At 40.7% G+C, this 23473-nt stretch overlaps 1 protein-coding gene across 1 annotated transcript in view; it reads right to left on the bottom strand.

Moving 5' to 3' along the window:
- Positions 1 to 23473, bottom strand: part of nwd2 (NACHT and WD repeat domain containing 2) — a 49818-nt gene that overhangs the window by 5400 nt on the left and 20945 nt on the right. The window contains exons 4-7 of the mRNA XM_030076194.1: positions 21048 to 21164; positions 7968 to 8171; positions 5544 to 5694; positions 2512 to 3101 (exon numbers count right to left, since the gene is read on the bottom strand). Coding sequence (XP_029932054.1) covers positions 2512 to 3101; positions 5544 to 5694; positions 7968 to 8171; positions 21048 to 21164 — 1062 coding nt within the window. The remainder of the gene's footprint in view (positions 1 to 2511; positions 3102 to 5543; positions 5695 to 7967; positions 8172 to 21047; positions 21165 to 23473) is intronic.

Here is a 23473-nt window from a genome sequence, read left to right as displayed (position 1 = left end):
TGCATAAAACTCAATACTGTGTGCTCTCAGTGTCTTCCAGCATTCTCAATGGCATCATGTATATTTTAATTCATACAGGAATATTTTTCTCATAATAGAAAAAATATGAATGAGCAGTAGTTCATTTTTTGAGACTTCATTGATATTATAATTTCATTCATGAATTCATGAAAGGCCCCAGCTGAGATTTCTGGAGGCATTAAGATGTTATTTGACGCTTTCAGGGCAACTGTGATGAGTCCTACTCCCTGTTTAGCTCTGTAGGGGTGTGTGGGGGTTGAGTGTGTGAGTGTGTGTGTGTGTTTGTGTATCAGAGAGACAGAAAGAGGGAGAGAGAGAGAGAGAGTAAAACAAGAGACATACACAAAGTATCTCCATTTTTTTTTTTTTTTTTTTTTTTTTTTGCTCTAGCTTATTTCCAGGTCTAATTTATCATCCAATATGTGTGTTTACCTTCTTGCACAATATTGTATGATTTAGATGACAGTTTGTACATCCTTTCACACACATACACCTGTAAATATTATCACCATGAAACTTTGTTGAGACCAACTGGGTGCTGGTTTAAAATGGTGAAATAAATGATTAAAGCTCAAACTAAAATGTCTCCCAAATTCTCTCTTTGACATTATCCCTCTCTTTGCCACTTTGCTACATCGCTCAGTTTAGCTGACTCACAAAAGTCTGTGTACGCATGTTGTAAAGCATGCACATTCTCACAGCAAAGTCCATTTTTTTTTTATAAGAGCTGTGTGGAAAATGGCAAATGCATACTTTTTGTGTATATGCATCACTTGGACATCTGGCCCCAGGTTGCAGAGCTCATTGTGATGGTGTTACCATGCATGGGGGGGATTAGGTTTTTCAGACAGGAGCACTGTGGACAAACTCACAGCTCTGCTCCCAAAGGCCAAAGGAGCCACAGGGCAATATAAAACATGGAAAAGCAAGGCATTTAGATCTGTATCCCCCTCTCCCCTCTGGTCATAAATAAAGTGGGTAGTGCTTCAGCAGATGTTGTGATTACTGTGCACAATTCACAAACTATGTCTTGTGCTTGTGTCAAAAAAAAAAAAAAAAAACAACTTACACCTGAGTGTGCATTTCTTTACACCTTGGTCAAGCTAACAGCTTGCAGTTTCTATTTACTAAAAATGCATAGAAATTAAGTTCCTCCCCCTCAAAAATATACTCCTCATGGAAATACCCCCATCCGTATTTGAAAGCACACTGTGCACACTCTATCTTTAAGATAATTTCACGACAGGCTGGTAACAAGTAAGCAATCAAAGACACATGCCCCAAAAAGCTTTATTCCTCACTTGTTTGACTGCCTGTGTCTGGCAGCAGCGATAACAGCCCTTGTGAACATACAATCTTATCAAACTGAACAGGCTCTTTTGACTTTAATTTGATTCAGTATTTATCTTTAGTTTGCCATGAGTTGCCCATAAGTTATTTTTATGTCCACAAAATACTGAGATTTACATATGTATGGCTTTATTTTTCTGCCACACAACTTGTTGTCTTTCTACAGTTCTTCAAGGAACCAGGTCAAACACCATTTGCAAATAATTATTTTGCTTTAATCTGCTTTAGGTGCTAAATATGAGGGGGTTACTGAAAAGAACAGGGTTTCCAGAAAGTTTAGACAATGACAGCAATGTATGTAAAAGTAAATTTGCTAATCTCATTTGCAACTGACAGTTTACTTCACACAATCTGAACTGACTTGATGAGGTAAAACCCACGGACTTCAAGCAGGTTAAAGGCTCAGATGAGCACAGAAAGAACATGTAAAATTGGGCAGTCCACTTAAATGTGTGCCAATTTTCCTATTGCCAAAATCACTTTTTTCTGCCATAACATGCCATAACATGCATTACAAATGCTGAACAGGAGGGGTAGATCCATAGGCGTCTGCCGTCAGATCGGGCTGCATTGTGATCCTAATGTAGCTGGGCAGCCAGATGGTACACATGGGGCCAGTGAATGAGCAGAGAATACAAATACACACTCACAAAGAAAGAAATGCATGCATACTTACAAAATTTACAAAGTGCAGATGTTCACAAACAAACGTATAAAAAAAAAAATTAGAAAAATCGGTACATACAAAGTTTCATGCAGATGTGGATATGCACATACACATGAATACATGCATGGGTTCATATGAGATTAGAGGCATGAGTATGGCGATGGATGAACTTGGCAAACACACAGATGGCCATGCAAGCATATGAACGTTTGCACGCCCCTCATACTCTGTTGTACAAGGTTGGACACATGCTCAGATCAGACAGACAGACATGCACAAAGCCTGAATACACAGTAAGAGTGTGTGGAGAACAAAGTGAGACAAAGGGATGGGTGGAGATCACATCAAATATAAACATAACAGCAAAATTATCTCTTAAATTCCACATATACATGCACACAAGTCGTGCTTCTACTTCAATCTGTAAAGCTACATCCCGTCAGTACAGGCATCTTGACATTTCAACAGCTCACCTGTTTGGCGACCTCAGCCAGCAGCAGGGTCTTTCCAGTGCACGGTCCCCCATACAACACCAGAGGGCTCATCCTGCTCCCCTTGGACGGCAGAAGGTACTCCTGCACGTAATCCAAGCACTCACTCTTGTACTCAAAGAACGAGGCGTAGGTCTTACACAGGGACAGGTGCTGCAGAATCTCATCGTAAAGCGGGTCTGTCTCTGTGTCAAAGTTCTGCTGGACTGTGGCTTGGATGATATCAACCATGTCCTCGTAGAACTGTTTACACAGACCCTCCACATAGTGGCTCTCCACTTCTTGGGAGTATCCTAATTTCATGTCGCAGTGAGTGACCGAAGAATAGACTCGGAGGTTTGAGGCGGCCACGACTGTGGGGATGAACTCATCCCGCACTTTCAAGAGACGTTCATAGGCTTCCTGGTTGCGCATGACGCGATCGGCGCTAACCACAATGTCCATGTAGCGGGCCATCTCAGGGAGTTTGGCGAAGCGGTCAAAGTTAGAGATCTTGCGGATGTAGCAGACACATTTCTTCAGGAAGGCAGGAGTTTGTTTCCCCAGAGCAAAGTCTAATTCGTCCTCCAAGGCTGAAATGAGAAATAAAACAACACGACTTGGTCATTTTTTTTTTTTTCGAAAGCAGTCAGCCAAAACGCTTCCTGAACTTCTCTACCTACCGTATGTATATCGGTTTTCGAAAGCTTACATTGCTGCATGGTTTTGGGAAAATCCAAAATGGCCTAATGCCATGGTTTCCCTAAGCAGCTTGAGAGGGCTAACGCTGGATGATGTTGTACACCGTCCAAAGCTAGCCATCAAACAGATGTAGGATTTAGAGTCTTACAGCACCAAAGCTGAACAGATTTTGGAAGCCTTTAGTCTCTGATTAGATAAATTTCTCTTGAGCCTTTTTAATACAGTAGGAAACAAAGCTGATACAATCATATAAGGGAATATTGCTGAACTTTATCACAGGCCTTCCAAATAGTTGGCTCTGCTGAAATTCTGCCAGCAACTCCTGTGCAGTGCTGCTCACATGGCAGACTGCTAATTAGACGAGAGAGAGGAAAGTTGGGAGCTTCAAGAGAGCGTATCTTCCTCTATAGAATCAAGCACTGTTTGAAGCCCAGTGAGCTCAATTAAACTGCATAGTACCTACAGTTTCCTTACACAAAAGAGCCGCTTCCCTTTCATATCAAAGAATGAAATTTGAACGGCAAATACTTAATTAGCTTTGTGTAATACTTAATGTCCTCCACGTAAAAGGCCAGAAGCTGTTTCATCCCAGCTGCTACTGACTCAAAGGCCTGGTCTATAAGATAAGCACTTGACCAAAACCCTCAAAATATACAGTATTGCTTAGGTCACCCCCCCTCTCAGTAACTGACCAAATGAGACATACATTCACAATACATATCCCCCTATGTTCCTGAGTTATGGGGTTGAATTATGGACAGAAAAATATTTTTGCACATTATGTTGTCACAGTGAAGTTGACCTTTCAGGATATAAAATGTCATGACTTCGTTATTTCATCCTATTTGACATTTGCGTTAAACTTTGTCATGAGATTTTTGACCACCAAATTTTAAACAATTCATCCTTGAGTCCATGTGGACGTATGTGCCAAATTTGAAGAAATTGGCTCCAGCCGTTTCTGAGATATCATGTGCCTGAGAATGGGACGGATGTGAGATCACAGTAACCTTGACCTTTGACCTTTGACCTCCAAAATCTAATCAGTTCATCCTTCAATCCAAATGGATGTCTGTGCCAAATTTGAAGAAATTCCCTCAAGGCGATCCTGGGGTATCTTGTTCACGAGAATGGAACAGACGTACAACCCAGAAACATAATTCTGTTTCTGGCCACGGCTTTCGCCAGCACAGAGGCATTAAAAAAAAAAGAAAAGAAAAAGAGAGAGATGTCTTGTTATTGAAAGATTAGCTTAGCAGTGTCTGAGCAGTTCGGGTAATGACTGTGTGATTCCCAAATGGAGAGCCTTGTTTAAATTAGCTCTCATATGGAGCACTTTAGGGCAGACCTACTTTACATGGTGAAAACAAACAGTGGGAGGATATTGTTCTTCCTCTTACTGAGAATTAGCAGCGAGTACTTTAGCAGTCTACTTTAGCGATTTCACCTCAGTACTTTTTCTGTTTTATGTGATGATGTCAGCAGGTGAGCGCAGAGTAACTACTTTGGTGAAAAATAATTATGGTTTTCAGAGGTACTTCTCACCCCCACATTAGCAGGCATTATATTCTCCCTGCAAATTGGCTCCATGTTCCATTGTAAAAAAACACAACACAAAGCTAGTCAATAACTACGCTGTTAACTATCTAGAGATATGGCATAATAAGCTTCATGAGGCAGAAAGGAAAGGCTGCAAATGGAAAGGGAAAAGACGCGTTCAACTGGTGGAGCTGAACTTGCATTATTAATATCCCTGCAATCCCGTTAACTGTTCCCATTTACAATTCGAATGTAAACATCTCTGAACAATCAGACAACAAATTGGATTTTGTGCATGTAAACACTGTCAGACAGACACAGCTTGTGAAATCACATTGCAAATAATTGACATACTTGTGAAGGTATGATTTAATTTTTGTTTTGTGATGTGAGTCGCCTGGGTTTTCCCTTCATTTATAAAAGGGACTAGTAATAAATGTTTTTGCCAGACAGAGTAACAGGAGAACAGGCAAATTGTGGTAAATACTTGTTGATGCTTTTCATAGATGAATATTTGCACTGAGAGCTTTAAAATGACATACTTCCTACTAAAGGTCATAAAATAATTTAGTATGACTGATCAATTATTGACATAAAAAGTGCATTTTCACACTTTTCTGACATAATAAGATGAATGAGCCTAGGTTCATAGTGTTGGGTCAGACAGGTCGAACAAACACACACAAGGAAATCACTGTAACCATAATCCTAACCAACAGACCGTAAAAAGCAAAAGATTTGAGACTGAGATTAAAAAAAAAACTCAGACATAATGGCGTAGACCTCAGACCAACCAGAGCAAAGGAATTTCTTGGCCTGAGCGCTCTTCATGGTCCCCTTCTCTTGGAGCTGCAGCACGGCCGTACGAAAGATCCTCTTGATCTCCTCCGACACATTCCTCCAGGCCTTGTCATTCTTGGTCTTGGCTGCGCTGCTTGACTCCATCTGAGGAGGACAGGGGCAGGGAGAGAGACAATTTGACTTTACAGCAGCTTACACTGAGGACTTTTTTACACCGTATGCAGCTCTCACAAGGTGTATTTTGTCATATTTCGTCCTCTTTGGATGGAAGAAAAGGAGCACTGTTGTGGTCCATGTGAGGAGAGAAATGCAGACAATTATGTAAGGAGGGTTCTTCCACGACTGAATTTACCAGGGGTGTCTTGTCTGGCCTTCAACGCGCTAACCTGGCTAATGATATACTATGGTTATACTGAAGTGAAACTCAAAGCAAGAATACCATGCAGCTTTTAATAAAACTCAGGCATATGCTTTATTAGCTCCATAAAGTTACTGACAGGATAAGAAGGTAGGCCTGGCGAAGTTTAACAATTTAATTTAAAAGTAACTGCTGACAGAATTGTTGTTAAATGACTTTTAAAGGGTCATTTACAAGCATTGTAAAAGTTTTTTTTTTTTTTTTTTTTTTTTGTGAAAGTGAACTCAAGGACAGGAATTTTAAAAGGGCTCAAGAGCTGCCTCAACTTTCCCCATGCACTCCAAACAAAGCTTTGTAGTTTGCTTTTCTATATGTGCATATGAAATGTGTTGTTTTTGTGTGTGTGCGTGTTTTTATTGGATTCCTCAAGGACAATTAAATTCATGAACCGGAGAGCTCAAGGACAAGACTCCATTAGTAACATTGTTAAAGCCTCCAGTTAGTGACTGAAGTTATGGCGTCCATGCGTGAGATGTTGCTTCGTTTCAGGATGATGTTGCTGCCTTTGGACCCTTGTTTTACACAACAAAATATCATAGCAAATTTAAAAGATGATCTTTGGGATTGATGTAGCATAAAAGGTTACCTTGCAAATTTGGGTTTGAGGACAGAGATTTTGTTTAGGCGGCTACTTCTCTTTTCTTCCCTGTCTTCACTTCACAGCATTAAGCAATACAGTAACAGCTCCCAAGATTTCTTGAAAAAACATAATATTAATTTAAACTAGCCCATCAATAAAATGAATCAATGAACCTCTGTTTTGTCCCACTTTAGCGATGTAATTTGCTTTTTGAAATTATGCTCCCTCATCTATCAACTCATTGACTGGCACATGGTCTCAAAGCTTCAATCAATGTCAGGCCCTTTTGTCATTTAATCCTTAAAATGCAGTAGTCACAAAAATTAGGCCATAGTCCTTATTATTTAGACACTAATCACTCTTTAAGACCAATTACTGAGTGAATTACTGTTGAAACTAGAAAATAAGAAACTTTATTTTGTTGGACTTATGTTAAACAGGCTTTACGAAGAGCTTCACAGAGAAAGGAGGATAGGAACAAGTTGCAAAATGAAGTCACAACAATGGGATAAAATACCAGAAAAAAGAGAGATAAAACAGGATTAGATAAAATGAGTCTACAAAATAAACAAGTAAATCAGTAAACAGGAAAAAAAGACTGCTAAAAATGAATTACTCGCTTGTGTCCCGGCTATTAAATAGGCACTAGAACTTATTATATAGGAACTTCCACAGTTACAATAGCCTTCCCTCATGAAATTTACCTTGTTTATAAGATTCATGCATGCTTGATTTGTAATCCTGATATTTCTGACTGCACGTTAGCAACAGCATAATCTTCACTTGTGCCAGCTTGGTCGCAAATTTAAAATCCGTCCGTCAGCTCAGTGTAGAGGATGTACCAAAACTAATTTACTAGGTTAAGTTGTGGAGGAAGTTGGACTTGATTTGTCCATTGGTGTGTTTTGGAATGAGGACATGGTGGGCGTAGAAGAAGTACAGTAAGGAGAAAACATGCCAAGAGGGCTTTGCTCATAACTGTGCCACTCCATACAAAAAGAAGACACAGATAAGAAACTGAGATGCCTACAATCATGCCAAAGTTATACCGAGCTTTCCCCGTCTTTGTTTTTGTGCTGAGAAGTTGTACTGCTGTGTTCACCTCACTTCAATTTTTCCACAAAACAAATGCAGGAACGCCCCTAATTGGCTAAATGGATGGTGATGGATCTGTGCATCCAGACCTGTCAGTCAAAACGGATGGAAATCTGATGGAAACGGACATGTAATCAGTCCTGTCCAGGCGATGGACGGCTTTCATTAAAATGCATTGAAATACACGTATACAAGGAGACACAACACATCAATATGTGCACACAATCTGCAATCATTTCAGCCAACTTGTACGCTTTATTTACTTATTGCTTGACATCTAGGAGTTAGTGGATATGGGTTAGATGTCATGTTGGTTGGACTCACAGAGTTCTGGTAGTTCTTAAGCATTTGGGCTTTGGGTTTGAGGTAGTATGCGGGCGGCACTGAGTTTTCGTCCCTGCAGTACCACTCCTCCAGGATGTGTGTGTCCAGCCCTGCCTCCACAGCCGCATCCAGGATCATCTCAAACTCAGCTGACTCCACCTCCCCTGGCACACGGATGCTGCCATACTTCTCCCCCACCAGACCCTGGGGGAAAAGGAGGGAGGAGAAGAGAAGATAAAGTGAGTTGGAAAATGGATAGAAAAAGAGAGAAAGTGAGAGAGAGAGACAGAGAGGAGCAGGTGGGGTGTTAATTTGAGGTGGGACAGTAGATGTGGAAATGACAGAGGCAGTTATTGTCATCATCCTCAAATCTGTTCTGATGTCAGGACACACAGCAAAGGTAGATCATTATTGATGTCGAGGAACCCAGTAGTGGCACTTGAGGTGAAGGAGCAGTCAAGGATGGGCGTTCATCCGTTCTTCTCATGGTTGGTTTCACACACACATACATACACATTCACTCTTAGGCTTGATTTCCTTTTTAAGTCAATCGTTTAAGTGAGAAAAAGCAAATTCCTCATGTAAATGATTCCTCACTTTAAATGACACATGCTGCAGATGACTGAATGGGTCACTATTAGATCAAGCACATAGACATGGACAAATTTCTGATTGTTAAGTAATGAAAAATACAGAGGATGATTGTGAATGTGGGCAGCTTGTTTTAAATGTATAAAATAAATAAGAATGCTTTCAATGTACGAGAAAGACTGGATTAATACAAAGTGTGAATATGAGAACAACAGAAGACACTGAATTTGCAAGCAAGGTTTTTTGTGCCACAATTATCATCATCATCATCATCACAGTCATCCTAATCACCATCACCTCCACCAATTTTATCAGTATCATCATCATCATCATCATCATCACTGTAATCATAATCATATCCACCAAAGCCAATCCGCCAATTACCAGCAATCTTTCCCCACAATCTTTTTTAGTCAGGAATGAGAACACTCAACACAGCAGCTCGATAATTAGACTTCATCAAATTAAATAGTGGTCCCAACATTATCTTCCATTCCACATGGCATATCTAGGCTTCAATGGCTCCCCATTCTTCCTTGCGGCCACTTTGTACATATGCTTTTGAGTGACAGCCAATTCAGTACCATCAGAAATCATCAGAGGTAATTACTGGCGCAGCGCTTGATGTGCACAATCAGCCACATACAGTACAAGGAGAACGGGAGCAAAAACATCACTGGACAGCTTCTCCAAACGACCAGCTGATCTTTCCGCCATGCGTTGTGGCTCACATGCAGCTAAGACCCCGGGGGCAAAGGCAGACAAAGAATGAGGGACGAGCCAAATGACTGTGAGCTCCGTTGAGCAGGAAAACCACGTTGGCGTGCTCACGGCAATGACGCTTCAAAGCCATTCCATGTTGGACTCCTCGTTCCTTTGGCATTCGCAGTAGGAACAGATGCAAAGAACAAGCAGAGTCGGATGACGGCATGTGGCATGGTCTGTGGAGCAGCCTACTCTCAAAGCCCACAAGCCCCGGCGGTGGATTCATTTACATTTGTAGATTTTTACATACACAGTGTAAAAATTAGAGCATGAGATTCATTATCCGGCATCTTTGGGATCTAGAGGATGGTTAACCTGCATTCTTTTAATTAGACACTAATTTCTAGGGGTGTCAGCCTTTGGCTTAACATCGATTCAATTAAAGTTGCAATTCTGATATTGTTAATTTGATTTAAGGACATTTTTTTATTTTAGATAAAAATATATTCAGTTCAAGTTTGTAAGCCATGATTCAAGCCAAAGACTCAGTACTTTTATCAAAAGTTTTATACACATTAATAAACATGTTAATAAAGTCAGACTATCTTCTGAAATGTTCAAGTTTACATTTAACATACAACAGAATTATCTGAACATTGATTCGTTCCATGGATTTCCTTTAGAATATCAATGCAGGTTAATTGGCTGAATTTATGATCAACACACCAATCTAACTCTTCATGTACATCATAGACATTAGGCACCAGTGGTCTTATCCAGTGCAAAATTACCTCAGTAATCTGCTGCCAACATAAATGAAGGCAAGAGCTAAAACAACAAGAAACCCATAAAAACAGTTAAAAAAAAAAAAAATCCTGTGTCCTGGAAAAAACAAATATATGCAATAAAACAAGTAGCTTAATGTGAGAATGGTTCTACAACAAAATGAATGAACACTTAAGTACTGTATATCCAATAAATCAAGTAGACTATTAAGAAAATCCTGCTACAATAGTTTGTAGAATGGGAGCTGAGCATTTCTAAAAGACAAGAACAAAACAAGAAGGCAGGGGAGAACAGCAGAGGATTCCTTAAGTTTATAACTCCCGTTGCTCTTTTCCTGCCAAAATAAAAAGTCTAATGCAGAGTGAGGGCAAAGTGCCCGTGATCCAAGGTGCTGGGTGCACATTTTAGCTTAATGTGCTTATCGTAGAGAAGACATGCTTAATTGCATGAATTTCTAAATGAAAATGCAGTTACACCAACACAAAATCTGAGATCTCGCTGGAATAACCGTGATTTTAAAGGAACAGTCACTGAAGAATCACTGCACTAGTGATAAGTAGGAAAATATCTTTTTTTTTTCGTATTATGGGCAAATTGTTCCCTAAAAAGCTTTTAAAATATCTATAGATTTCTCTAAATCAGTAGATACTTACAATTGGTATGGCAACAAGTATTGCTTTTCAGCTAAATTTCAGACATGACTATTTAAGGACACATAAGAAGTTGCGGGGATTGAACTTGCCAGTCATCCCATCCACCCGCTTTAGATGGCTTTCTGTGACTGAGCTGCAGTGATGTGTCAGTAGAGGATAGCGGCACCGGAGAGAAGGTTGCACTAAGCCGAGAGAGACATATAGTAAGACGGAGAGAGAGAGAGAGAGAGTGAGGGGGAGAGAGAGAGAGAGAGAGAGAGAGAGAGAGAAAGAGAATGAGGGAGAGAGAAAGGGAGAGAGAGTGGAGAGAACAGTCACTCTGTGAGTTGCTGACAAAGTCTCTGTCAGCTTGCCTTGCGGTGATATAGCAGGACGAATGGAGTGGGTGACTGGCTGAGTCTGTGTGTGTGTGTGTGTGTGTGTGTGTTAATGTGTGTCTGAGAGAGAGAGTGTGTGCATGAGCATGTGTGTTCAGATACAGATAAGGATAAAAATAGCTGTTGTTTCCTATCAAAATTAACAGGCTGAGGCGTACACATGAATCAACGAACACGGAAACGCAAACACGCATGCACACGTGAGCATAAACAGGGTGGTGGGGTGTGTTGCAGTTACACCCCGCCATCCTCCTGTGTCACCTACTCTCACTTCTGCCACCTACTCCATCTTCCAGAGCAAAACTGAGGAAAACACGGCCAAATATTTGCAGGGTGGCTTTAGCGCCCCTGCCTTAGCCAGAGAGCAGGACTGGAGCAGAAGTGGATTGCACCGTGACAGCTGACAAGCTAGAACCTAACTGGTGTGTGTCTGTGTGTATTAAAGTGTCTGTGTCCATGTGTGTGTGTGTGCACATATATTTTCAGCAGTGAGAGGAGGACCAAGGGCCTGCAGTGCTTCTTATTGCACTTAGTGGTCGCAGGTGCAAACCACGCAGAAGGCTAAAGTGACAATAGCAAAGCTGATAGGGGCCAAATGCAATTCCAGGTTTAGCCACACGCTCCACTCCTGTCCCTCCCTCCCTCCCCACTTTTTCATCCTTGGAAGGGATTTTATACTCCGGCTAAGTGCACTTTATCTGATGAGCCAAGGCACGCAGTCGGGGAGAGGCGACTGAGATATTGTACACAGCTATGAATCAACAAATCAATCACTCAGCCAGTCAATCAATCAATGAAACGCGCAGCGAACTGTTTATATATTTGCTGCATAAGCTTTGGCACTGCAAAGGGGGGAAATGATTCCACAAAGGAGCAGCTGATCTGATCGTAGAAATAGCACTGTCTTAATCTTCAGTGACGTGCGCGCTTGGTCCGAGGGCAGCGTTCAAACCCGGACCACGCTACATGCAATGACTGAACTAAAGCAATACTTGCATGAGCATACACACTGAATGTCAGTGGCAAATGTTGGGAATTTCTTTCACTCCCTCTTTATTCCCACTGAAGCAGAGGAGATCTTTGAAAAGGTTTAACAATTCATTCAATGCATCGATTATAAATCCTTGCAATTCCACTGCTCTTTTTAGATCTTAAGTGTCTTGTCTTTTCAATTGTATCTGTGTTTTTATGATTCTGTACCAGGACATACACCAGGATTTTGTGGAGCTCAGTATCACACTGACTTTGGCCTGAAAAATGCTTGGAATTACTTCATTCGTGAATCTTTACAAAAAAGCCTAAACCTTATGTTGATCAACTATGAATTGTTACTTTTGTCAATGTTTTTTTTTTTTTTTTCTTTTTACTAAATAATGTTGAGCAAATCGGTTGTCTGATTTTTTTTTCACATTTCAGATGGAGAAGTATAGTCTTATATTATTGCACATGCTCATTTAATGGATAAAGACTTTTGGTGAAAAGCACTGAATGGAATCATTGACTCGAATCATGGTTTCCAAATTTTAATCGAACTGAATTTAATACCCCCCTCCACCAAAAAAAAGTTCTTAAATTGAACAAGTGAATCATGAATCAAACTGAATCTCACTTAAGCCAAAGATCGATACCCCTATTTTTTTTTTTTTTTTTCCCATGGTTTTATCCTATCTTGGTTTCTAAGCGAGGACTTTTATTTTGGTCAGACCAGCCAGTCTGGCCTTTCACTTCAGCAGTTACATCATGGTGAATGAATGAATGAGGGAGAAGCAAAAAGAAACCAGTTGCCAGCTACAGTATCCCAAACTATCCTCTTACACCCAGCGAACCTGCTAAATTTCCAGGTAAACAAAAAAGCAGCAAAACTGGATGTGTGGCTGCGTTCTGTGTAACCACATGCGTCCTTGAGGCATTCATCAAGCTTAGTGGTTTTACATGAGGGAATTTGACACTGTTGGAGAGAAGTGAGGAGGAAAGAAGAAGAAGAAGAAGAAGAAGAAAAAAGGAGAAAAAAAATAGTCATGGCTCATTGTCATGCTTAATCTCTGGGTCAATGACACCATCACCATGCCAACCCCTGCTATTGCCATGGAAACCAGCTGTACTGCACCGACAGGTTGAAGAAAAGCCCCCTTCACACAGGTGTGGTGTGTGTGTGTGTGTGGGTGTGTGGGTGTGTGTGTTTAACAACCCTGCACTGCCACCTGTCTTGTTTTTAACTGTGGCCTTTTAACAGCACTTTCTGAGAGATTGTTTCTTTTCTTGCACAGAAAAATTGACATATCCCTTGAGAGACTGGACATAACAGTTGACTCTCAACTATTATAAACGAGCACAACCTTAAATCAGTTGAATAGGGTCATACATGTCCACTAAATGAAAAAAAAAACAATGGACAAATTGAGACATATGCATGCTGTTTTGTGAATGAATGCAGTTTTGTAATTTGACAGAGGAGCTATGCCAAAGGCAGTTTAGTTCTTAATCTGAAATTTAGAAGCAGTTTAAGATGAACAGTAGGATTGAGTCTTCTCTAACATAAAGGTAAGAAAAACAAACATAAACAACAGACAAATACAGCAATAAAACTGACTCGTTACTGTCTCCATGATGACTAGGCTGTTGGATATGGTTATTATTATGCTACTGGAGAACGGGGGAATCCACAGCATCAAGTGATTTGTGGAGGTGAGAGAGGAGACGTGTGTATGAGCCAAATGGTGTATCGAGAGCTTCCAGTTGTCACACAGAACCTCTGCGGCGGCAAGAAACACCTCTACGCTTCTCAATCCCTTTTCTCCTCTTTTTTTCCCCTCTCCTGCTGAAGAGCCACAGCATAGTGTTTCTAAGGAAACACCTTGTCCTGAGCTCCCATCCCCCTTTTTCTTCTCCCTTCATCTTCCCTGTCACGCACCCGTTCTCCAGGGCGTACGATAATCAAAAACAGATCACTGCAATGTCACCCATGCTAAAAGATAATTCCTCCCCACCCTCGTGCAAGAGGTTTTCACATAACTAATTTGTGCGTTTTCTCTCGCCTCTTCCACTGCATCCGTCCGTTCACCCTCCTGCTCCCCCTCCTCTGAGCCGTGCGCTGGCCCGTGGCTCTGTGACAGTTGCTGTGAGCTGCCGACCCCCAGAGCAGCTTCTCTTTGAAGTCCCCTCCTACCGCCATGTGGTTGTGTGTGGGTGTGTGGAGGTGGGATGACACTGAGGTGGTGGTGGTGGTGGCATGGCGTGCACTTCGGTGTCACTGGGTGGGTGATGGAGGCGGTGATGGTGATGGGGAGTGGGCAAAGTGGGGTTTGAATATCAACAAGTGTGTGAGAGAGTGACAAAGGCAGATAGAAATTGAGATAGAGAGAAAGATAATGTATGTTAAACAAAGTATGGGTGCATATTAGAGATGGGGCGATAAGAAAAATCAAAAACATGGTTACCATGTCCAAAATGATGAAGTTTTTTTTTTTTTATATTTGGTATTGTTAAAACATGCTGAAGATGTTAAATAATTACCCGAACACACTGAGATTATTTCATCCTGTTTTGTATTGAAAATCAGAAAAGGTCATAAAGGTAAGAACACGCATGACGTGTTTACAAAAGTTAGTGTGATAATTAAAACTGAATTACTTATCACTGTTTATTAAGTAAATGGTAATTGTTCCGTCTCTAGTGTGTATCAAACACCGAAGATAAATGAAAGAAGACCGAGGAGTGTCTCAGCTTAATCCACTGATTGAGGCTGTGTCCACACTAAGCACACGCCAATCAAACGTTCATGTTTTTGAAATTCTCTGTTTACTCAGTTCACTCTAGAACGCCACACCAGCATATTAAAATGTATCCACAGTGGAGGGTGCATTTGAATATATCTGTTTTCTGTGGATTATGCAGAATTATTGTGGCTGAGGGGCCTGAGCAGACAGGGGAAAAAACGATGCATTTTAAAATGTACCCAGCTTGATGTACACAAGGTCTGAGACCAGCCACTGTACACACAAACACACACACACATAAACACACATGCTCTCCAACCTATGTGCTTGCCATGTGCAAAAACAACCGCACCCCAAAGCCGCTGCCATTTTCCCTGTCCTCATATATATCTAGGCCTTGCACCCTGTCAGAATAAACAACGGCATTCAGGAGACGGCCCAGACAACCCAGAACTGTCAGAAACGAAGATCCAAATCCCTGATCAAAGTCCCCACCGCTGCTTGGAGGTCCCCGGCCCTGGAAACGGGAGTGGCTGGCCTGTGGCCACGCAGGGCCGGGCTGCGGGGACAGAAGCGGCTGTCAGCTGGGTTTGACGTGTCTGAGTGGGGCTAGATGGTTAACACTCGCTGTGGAGCTGCTGGGGGTCCTCTGAACACAAATCTACATTCACCGCAGAGACCGGACCGCTGGAATAGGCCATTAAAGATTTAACTGGCCAGATGGGGAGGATGTGTGCTGCGGGGTGAGTGTCTATGTGTGTGTGTGAGTCTCTCTGTTCGTCTCTGAGTGTACGAGGCAGTGTGCATGGGTCTGAAACATCTATATCATCCAGAGTTAGAAGATACCCCTGCTGCTTCTCAATCCATGACAGAGAAAGTGCCTCAGGTCAACACGTTGTTTACATGTGCCTGTGTGAGTGTGCGGCTGTTTGTGTGCATGCAAGTGCAAGAGAGAGAAAGAAATAAAGAAACAGAGAAAGAGACGGATCAGATCAAGACAGAACAAAGAGCTGTGTGTGTGTGCGTGTGTGTGTGCCTGCCTCGATGTGTGTCTATTTTCCTGGTGTGTTTTATTGGTTAGGGTGAGTCGGGGTTAAGATGGTGAAATTGCAGCAGGAATGGAGGGTGGTGAAGCTGATGGGAATGAATGAAATCGGCACAGCATGTACACCTTCAGCACAAAAGGGGGAGACTAATGCCCTGTGTCCACCTGGTATTAAAATGTGTCTTTGGTGACCTGACCACAACTGGACAGCTTTCACTTTGTCCGCTCACACCTGGCATTAAAATGTGTCTCCACATGCGCCTCGCCTGCCCACTTGTGATCGAATCTCACTTTCCAGCTCTACGTGCAGATAAACAGATATCATTTACATTTGCAGGCTGTTTTTTTTTAGCTGAGGCAGGAAGAGAGGAAGAGAGAGAGAGCATATGCACAGTAAAATAGAAAGTAACACCATACAAAGCTATTCTTACTTTGCTAGTCCTCCTTCCACATAAAATAAATAAATGCATAAATGAAGTGAAAATTAAATGGCATTAGCAGGCACCAGACTACTGACAAAAGGAGGCATTCTTGCTCACTCCAGCCTCATTTTAAGATGCTGTCAGTTACTTAACATGTATTTCACATCTGTAAGTTATTGCAGGCTGGACGCGTGAATGTGGGTGGGGACTCTCCCACTGTCACGGCTCTGATGTGTGTCAGAAATGATAGACAAGGTTTAAAAAAAAAAAAAAGAAAACTAAACCCAGAGGATGATGAAACACGTGCACATTCACATTGTGGCCTGTAAAATTTCTGTAGTATTCATATAGTAACTCTGCTGGAATACATTTAGGGTTAGAATGTGTTTAATCATGTAATGACATGAATTTAAGAACTGTCACTGCCCGAGAATTTTATATGGAAGAGAAAACCCTGCATACTTTCTATACATGTTTTAGAGCACCCCAAATCTGACTCCCATGTCGTCCCCACCCTCCAAGTTGTATTTCTATTAATTAAATAGCTGCTTTATAGCCCACCTGCACTTCAGTTTGCATTTGATCCACCACTTGACAGTGCAGCTGTGTTAGGCAGCAGATTTTTACATTGGAAAATTGGCCGGTGTTGGCGGTGTTGGGCTGGACCGCAGCTGAAGACAGAGGACGTCAGGTGAGTGGGCAGTCCTTCAATTCATCCTGGGACACATGTCAGGCCACCTCTGAAAGCGTCCTGAGCGATCGGATCTCAAAACGCATTAAGGACACATTGCTGCTGTTTACACCTGTACTTAGACGTGGCAGCTTGTGATCGGATCACACAGGATGGATGTTCATGCCAGGTGGAAACCGGGTCTCACTTCTGCTAAACTCAAACCAGATCAACCCAGATTTGCCTGATTTAGTTGATCTACATTCACATTTTAAATGTTAAGCTGCTACTTTTGGATCAGAGCAACGTACAATGAGTGCTTTTAGTAAGAATATCATAAACTCCTAGAGTGCCATCATTCCAGTAACCACTAGAAAAGAGAGCAAAGGTCAACCCAAAGGCAACCAGGCAAAACAATACTGCTACATCCCTGAAATATTTATGCATACTACAAAGGAACTAGTGCAGTGGCATGCAGCACTAGGAAGAGGTTAAGAGGGCACAGCAAAATCTATTATTCATAAAGGTGATTTTATTCTCAAAATGCATTTTTTTTTCTTAACGGAAGTTAGAAACCAAAAAATATGTTTTACTAGGGCTGGATTATATAGACAAAATCAAATATCACAATATCTTTGACCAAATATCTCAACATCAACATTGTGACAATATTGTAAGTGAACTATTTGTGCTTTCATAAGATACTTATACACATTTTTCATAAACAAGAATTAGTAATGTGGATATAATGATGAAATAACAGGTCCAGAAAACTGCATTTCTTCGCTGTAATGTAGAAAGATATGCTCATCTCCTAATTTCGATACTATTGTAATACTTGGGTGCCGATTCAATATGCCTTGCAAGTCTTAAGTACTGTAAGTGTACAAGTAAGTGATTTAATATTATGATTTATTGCGATTTTTGTTTGCTATGTTTAACACTGGACTATGGGAAAAAGTTGAATGATACACTGACTGTGTTTCATGGGTCATATTTCCAAAAACGATGCACATTAAGTATTTAAATATTTGAGCTTGCAAGTATTGTGATTCTACAAGTACTGCGATTCGGTACTACAATTTATTGCAATTTTTGTTTTTAGAATTTTATCGATTTAGGAATCAAAAGCATCAGTTAAAAAACTATCGTAGAAAAAAGAGTTGCAATACCTAAGTAAACTGATATTTTTCCAACCCCTACTGTAATGCAGCCTTTAAAACCAGAAAACACAACACTGAAGCCATATCACAATTTTACAATGTCCAAAATCCAAGATGACACATGGTCTAATATCACATATATAATTGATACATTGATCCTCCTCAATTTGCAATGCCAATATAACTATCTCAATATAACCAAGAGAAAACTACCTGGTGCAGCATCATTTCAGCCAAAACAACTGGAGTGAATGAGAATGTTTCTTTAGAGTTGCAAAAAAGGTGAAAAATGACCAAAAAATTCCCCAAAGAGTGTTGTCCAAGTGTTTTGACACAAACCTTCAAAAAGTGCAATATTTATCCCATTATCCTCATTGACTTGCAGTGAGCCAACTATCACAACAGCAGCAAGCGTGCTACTAAGACCAAATAAAGTCATAAATATAGACGGGAGAGCTGAATTTAACCTGTCAATGTCATTTTTTCACTCTTTGTTCAACTTTTAGGTGCACAACAACTCTAATCCAATAACCTAATTAAAACATTAGCTACAAACCAATGCAAATATACTCCTCTTCACACTGCTGTTGCAGTTCAAAGTAACTCAGTAAAACTTGTTTTCTACTTTCAGCTCAAAGCTCAAGTGTGCTCTAACTGTAATTGCAATATTCCCGACAGCATCTGAAGGCAACATCTACTTGCTACCGTCGTGACACAGCAGAAGCAAGTGAGGCAAGTCTAGGAGATAATGAGGTAAATACTGGACCCACAGTGCAATCTTTTTGCTTCACAACACTTGGATTATGATGTTTGTAGTAATTTTAACGCTATATTTTTGTCCTTTTTGGAGCTCTACAGAGAGATGCTGTATTAACTCCGGCTGTTTTGGAGAACTGATATGAAGCTGCTCCAACTAGCTCACTGCGTCTTACACTGATATAAAATCTTCAGCAATATTTTAGCTGGCATGAAGGCGAGCATATAATGACCAAATGTTCATTTTTTGGGGTTAACTTTAAAACAACTGACAGCATCTGGGGTGACATACGTTCTCTAGTTTCTAAGCAGGTTCAACTGTTTAAACAACTCGTGATTTGAACAGATTTGACACTCAGCTAACTATCAGGTGACAAAATGAATATGTTCAATTAACACTTGCATGCCTATTAAGTTTCCATTTAGAAATCATATACATTTAACTGGCTCAACAAACATAACTGTAGCACAAAAAAACACAAAAACCTCTACTGGTCTCTGACATGCTACAGATGTTTTGGGATGTATCTCCGACCATGACCTTTACCTAACTCTAACCCTAAACCTGACCCTATTGACAAGATTAAGTCCAAAACTATCACTGAAAATTTTAGATTTACTTAAAAGCGGTGTGTACATAGGTTCCACATTATTGAAATGTGTTTAATCAACACACTGATTTTGCTTTGGCTGAAACTGATAGTAATTATTTTCCCTGTTTATTCAGCATTGACCCTAACCCAGACGCTAAAGATTCATAGACTACTTCTCACGCTGTTATGAGGGTCACTTGTAACTAGGCAGCCATTCTTAGTGGCACATTATAGTCACTTGACAGCGAGAACTGACATTGAACAATGCAAATAAAATGTGGCCAAAGAAATGTCTATGAGACGCTGTCTTAAAATCACTGTACCTATAAATACGCCACTTGATTCCAAATAAGATGAATCTTTAAATGCACTGATTCTTGAAAATCAGCTCAGTAAAATGTAGAATCTTAAGTCGCTGTACCAGATGAAATGATTTGCTGGAGGTTTTTTTTTTCTTTCACAATTTTGGAATGTATCTCTGTATGTGTGTTTGTACTTGTACAGTGTGTGTGTAACAGAGAGTGTATGTGTGTGTCAATCAGTGTTTGTGAATGAAAGCAGAGGGGAGCAGTGCATGCAGGGTGAAGGAACACCGAGCAAGAAGAATAAAAAAAAAGAAAAGAAAAAAGAAAGAAAGACTCGATGTAGGTAGCGAGATTATGCTCCCTGGGGGCCAAGGCTCCTTTCCAGCACATAATGCATTACCTCTCCCTGTGATCTCTCACCTCAATTACAACCTCTAGAAAGAGCTCTGTCCTATTTGAATAATTCATCATCAATCCCTCTTTCCCCTTTCTTTCTCTCTCCACTCCTCTCCTCTTTGTTTCCTCTTCTTTCCTCTCTTTCTTCCTCTCTCTGTGGCCTAAAATGATCTAAAACAGATCACTCACATGTCAGTGAACCATAATTACACATAATGCCACCCCTCTCTGCTCGCATAAGTCTTAATATAACTCATTCATGCAAGTGTGATTTTAGTTTTTCATACATTTTAACTGGTTTACAATGTATTTGCGCGAGCTGAGGTTACCCACACAGCCACACACACACACTCTGACACATCCAGTTAATGCTGGTGGTGGACAACTGTAAAACGGGGATAGACAAGCGCATGCGCACACACACACACACACACACACAAACAAGTACACACACAAACACAGTGACACAAGCTAAATCAAGCTAGAGCTAAATGTTTATGAAGGGATATCCGAGGCTTTCAGTGTCATTTCTTATCCGACGCGGTCATGCCCAGATTCATAAACGGGCACGTCTGGAAGAGAAATTAGATTTCACTGTTATGAGGTAGTTTCACTCTGTTGTCAGATCTTCAAAAGCAAGCATGGAAGTGGTTGGCTGGGCACAATCAAGTCTAATTTTCACATTAGAGCAACACGGGGAGATTGAGAGGAAGAGCAGGAAAAACTGATTTTTACAGACTTCTTCTGCTTTATTCAGCCACTGTGCATGCATAACAGGAGCATTTTGGCCAAGTGTGGATGGATGTGAACTCTGATAAAATCCAGTCTTTGCGATGTCACCTCAAAAAATGCATCGAAATGATCAAAGTGTAACTGTAGACTGAGCGGTGTGTAACACTCACGACGAAACACGGTCCAGCCGAGGTCTTCAGACATTCCTCCAACAGCTTCATTCTGAGGCGCTGCAGCTCTGGACTGTCCCACTCCTCTGGGTCTATACCCCAGTACAGATCCACCACCTACACACACACACACACACACACACACACACACACACACACACAAAGGACAGAGATAAGGAGTGAAGCGCTTTGTACATATGCTTGGAGAAAAAGCAACAGAAATTAAATTTGTGCAGTATATACACCGTTCATACCAACAGTGAATTAGTGAATTAAAAGCTTAAATAAAAACTCTCTCTCTGAACATTTTTTACAGAGCAGAATAAAACAGAGGAGAAGAGAGCAGACGACAGAACAGAACAATAGAATAGAATAAGGATACAACACAATACAACTGGATACAATAGAATAGGTGAAGAGAAGAGGATAGAAGAGAAGTGAAAAGAAGAGAACTGGGCAGGATAGAAGAGATTAGGAGAGAAAAGGATATAACAGGATAAAGTAGAATACAACTGGATACAACAGAATAGGAGATGAGAACAACATACAAGAGGAGGACAGAATGGATTCAAATACAATAGAACTCAACAGGATACAATAGAATAGTATAACAACATAGAATAGAATAGAATAGAATAAGTAGTTGAACCATAGCTCTCAGCTCTTAATGGTGAACTCCACTTCACATCACATGACAAAACCACCACCTCCTCATACTAAATTCATAATTATCATCTATATCAATCACAGTTATCAGCTATCACACTGTTTTGTGCTGTTTATGATACATCTTTTTTGGGGATCACTTTTTCTGTGTTCTCTTCCTACTCTTCCTATTTGCTTCTTTTTCTTTGTTTCTTTTTTATTTTCCATTGCCCTGTTTTGCTTATATTACATTGGAATGTGTGATCATTTTACAAGAGAAGACTCTTGAAAAGCCCCTTGGGGTTTCTATTGCAGATTCTTATCATGTTTATGACCACTCGTCATGTGTTTGCTCTCATTATGCAAGAGATGGTAAACACTGTGTGGATTTTTGTATGAACGACTCCTGTGTGCTAAAGGAAAAAAAAAGAAAAGACATGGTCATTCACTTGCTGATTTATTGCAAGAGTCCGCCACTGCAATGGCACACTTGTGATATGTTAAGCACCTGTAAAACAGCCCCACTTAAGCACACTTTTCCTTGCATAACATGAGCACTGTCACCATTTCATGATAAAAAGACACACCACTTCAACTAGTTTTCAGGTATGCAAATTCAGGAAATGCAGCAAAACTTGCTAAAGAACCATTTAAGGAAGCGAGACCACAGCATTTAGGTTTATGGATTTCACAAACAGAACAGGGAAAAATTAAACATAAGTGAAAGGAATCAAATAATTTGATTGGAGAAAGCTGAAAAATAGAGGCAGGTCAAGCCTCAATGAAACTAAGTGTAAGTTGAACCAAGGTGCCTTCAAGCCCTGACGAAAAAAAGTAAAGTGTCTTAAATCACATTATCTAAAATCCTTGCCTTACATGGACTGAAATTTAGTTTGACTTGGCATTTCGGTCTTACATTCAGTTTTAAAAGTCTTAAATATATTGTAACATGTGCTGTCCCTCAAGTGAGAAATTAACCTAGTGATGCTGATTATTGTCTGATAGGTCAACATTTGTTTTCATTTTCTATTTTTTTTTTTTTCATTAATGAAAGTGGTTTTATTTTCAGTTCTTTGTAGCATTAAGGAGGCAAGTCTTACACTTAAATTGATGAAACTTGCAGGCACCCCGTGAACTGATGACACTACCTTCAGCATCCACTTATTTATAGAACCACACACACACACACACACACACACACACACACACACACACACACACACACACACACTTGCTCCACACTGTTAAAGGCACTAGGGACCAGTGGGGACAAGTGAGAAGACATAACAAGCACACAACAGAGGGGGTCCTCTTCATCCCCTTCAACACATTTGTCAAAACTGCTGGTGGTTCAGGTAATTCCAACTGTAAACACACTGCAGGGGGAATCTCCCTGTGAAGGAGACACGCCAGAGAAAGGGCCTGGGTAAATGTGTGTATGTGTGTGTGTGTGTGTGTGTGTGTGTGGCCACACCACTCTTCTGCTTGTTCTGTCCTCTCTCTAAGAAGACAGTGAGTCCTCCTGCTGGCAGCTCACTGGCTCTGTTAGGTGACTGCATTTGAAAATGTGGTATCGGTGTTTCATCCACAATACACCACTATAGTATTTCCAGAGCCCAACAGCCTGCAATCCACACTGAAACACTGCAAAACACACAAGTCGAGCAGAAATATATGCTTGATCTGTGCATATTTGATACAAACCTACAACCTAAATCATAGGACAATACTGCATCGGTGTTATCTAAAAGGCTGCTGCCTCCAAATTTTATATTGAAGGA

The sequence above is a fragment of the Myripristis murdjan genome, chromosome 18, assembly GCF_902150065.1.
Source record: "Myripristis murdjan chromosome 18, fMyrMur1.1, whole genome shotgun sequence".
Lineage (NCBI taxonomy): Eukaryota > Metazoa > Chordata > Actinopteri > Holocentriformes > Holocentridae > Myripristis > Myripristis murdjan.
This window is presented reverse-complemented; position numbering and strand designations above follow the sequence as displayed.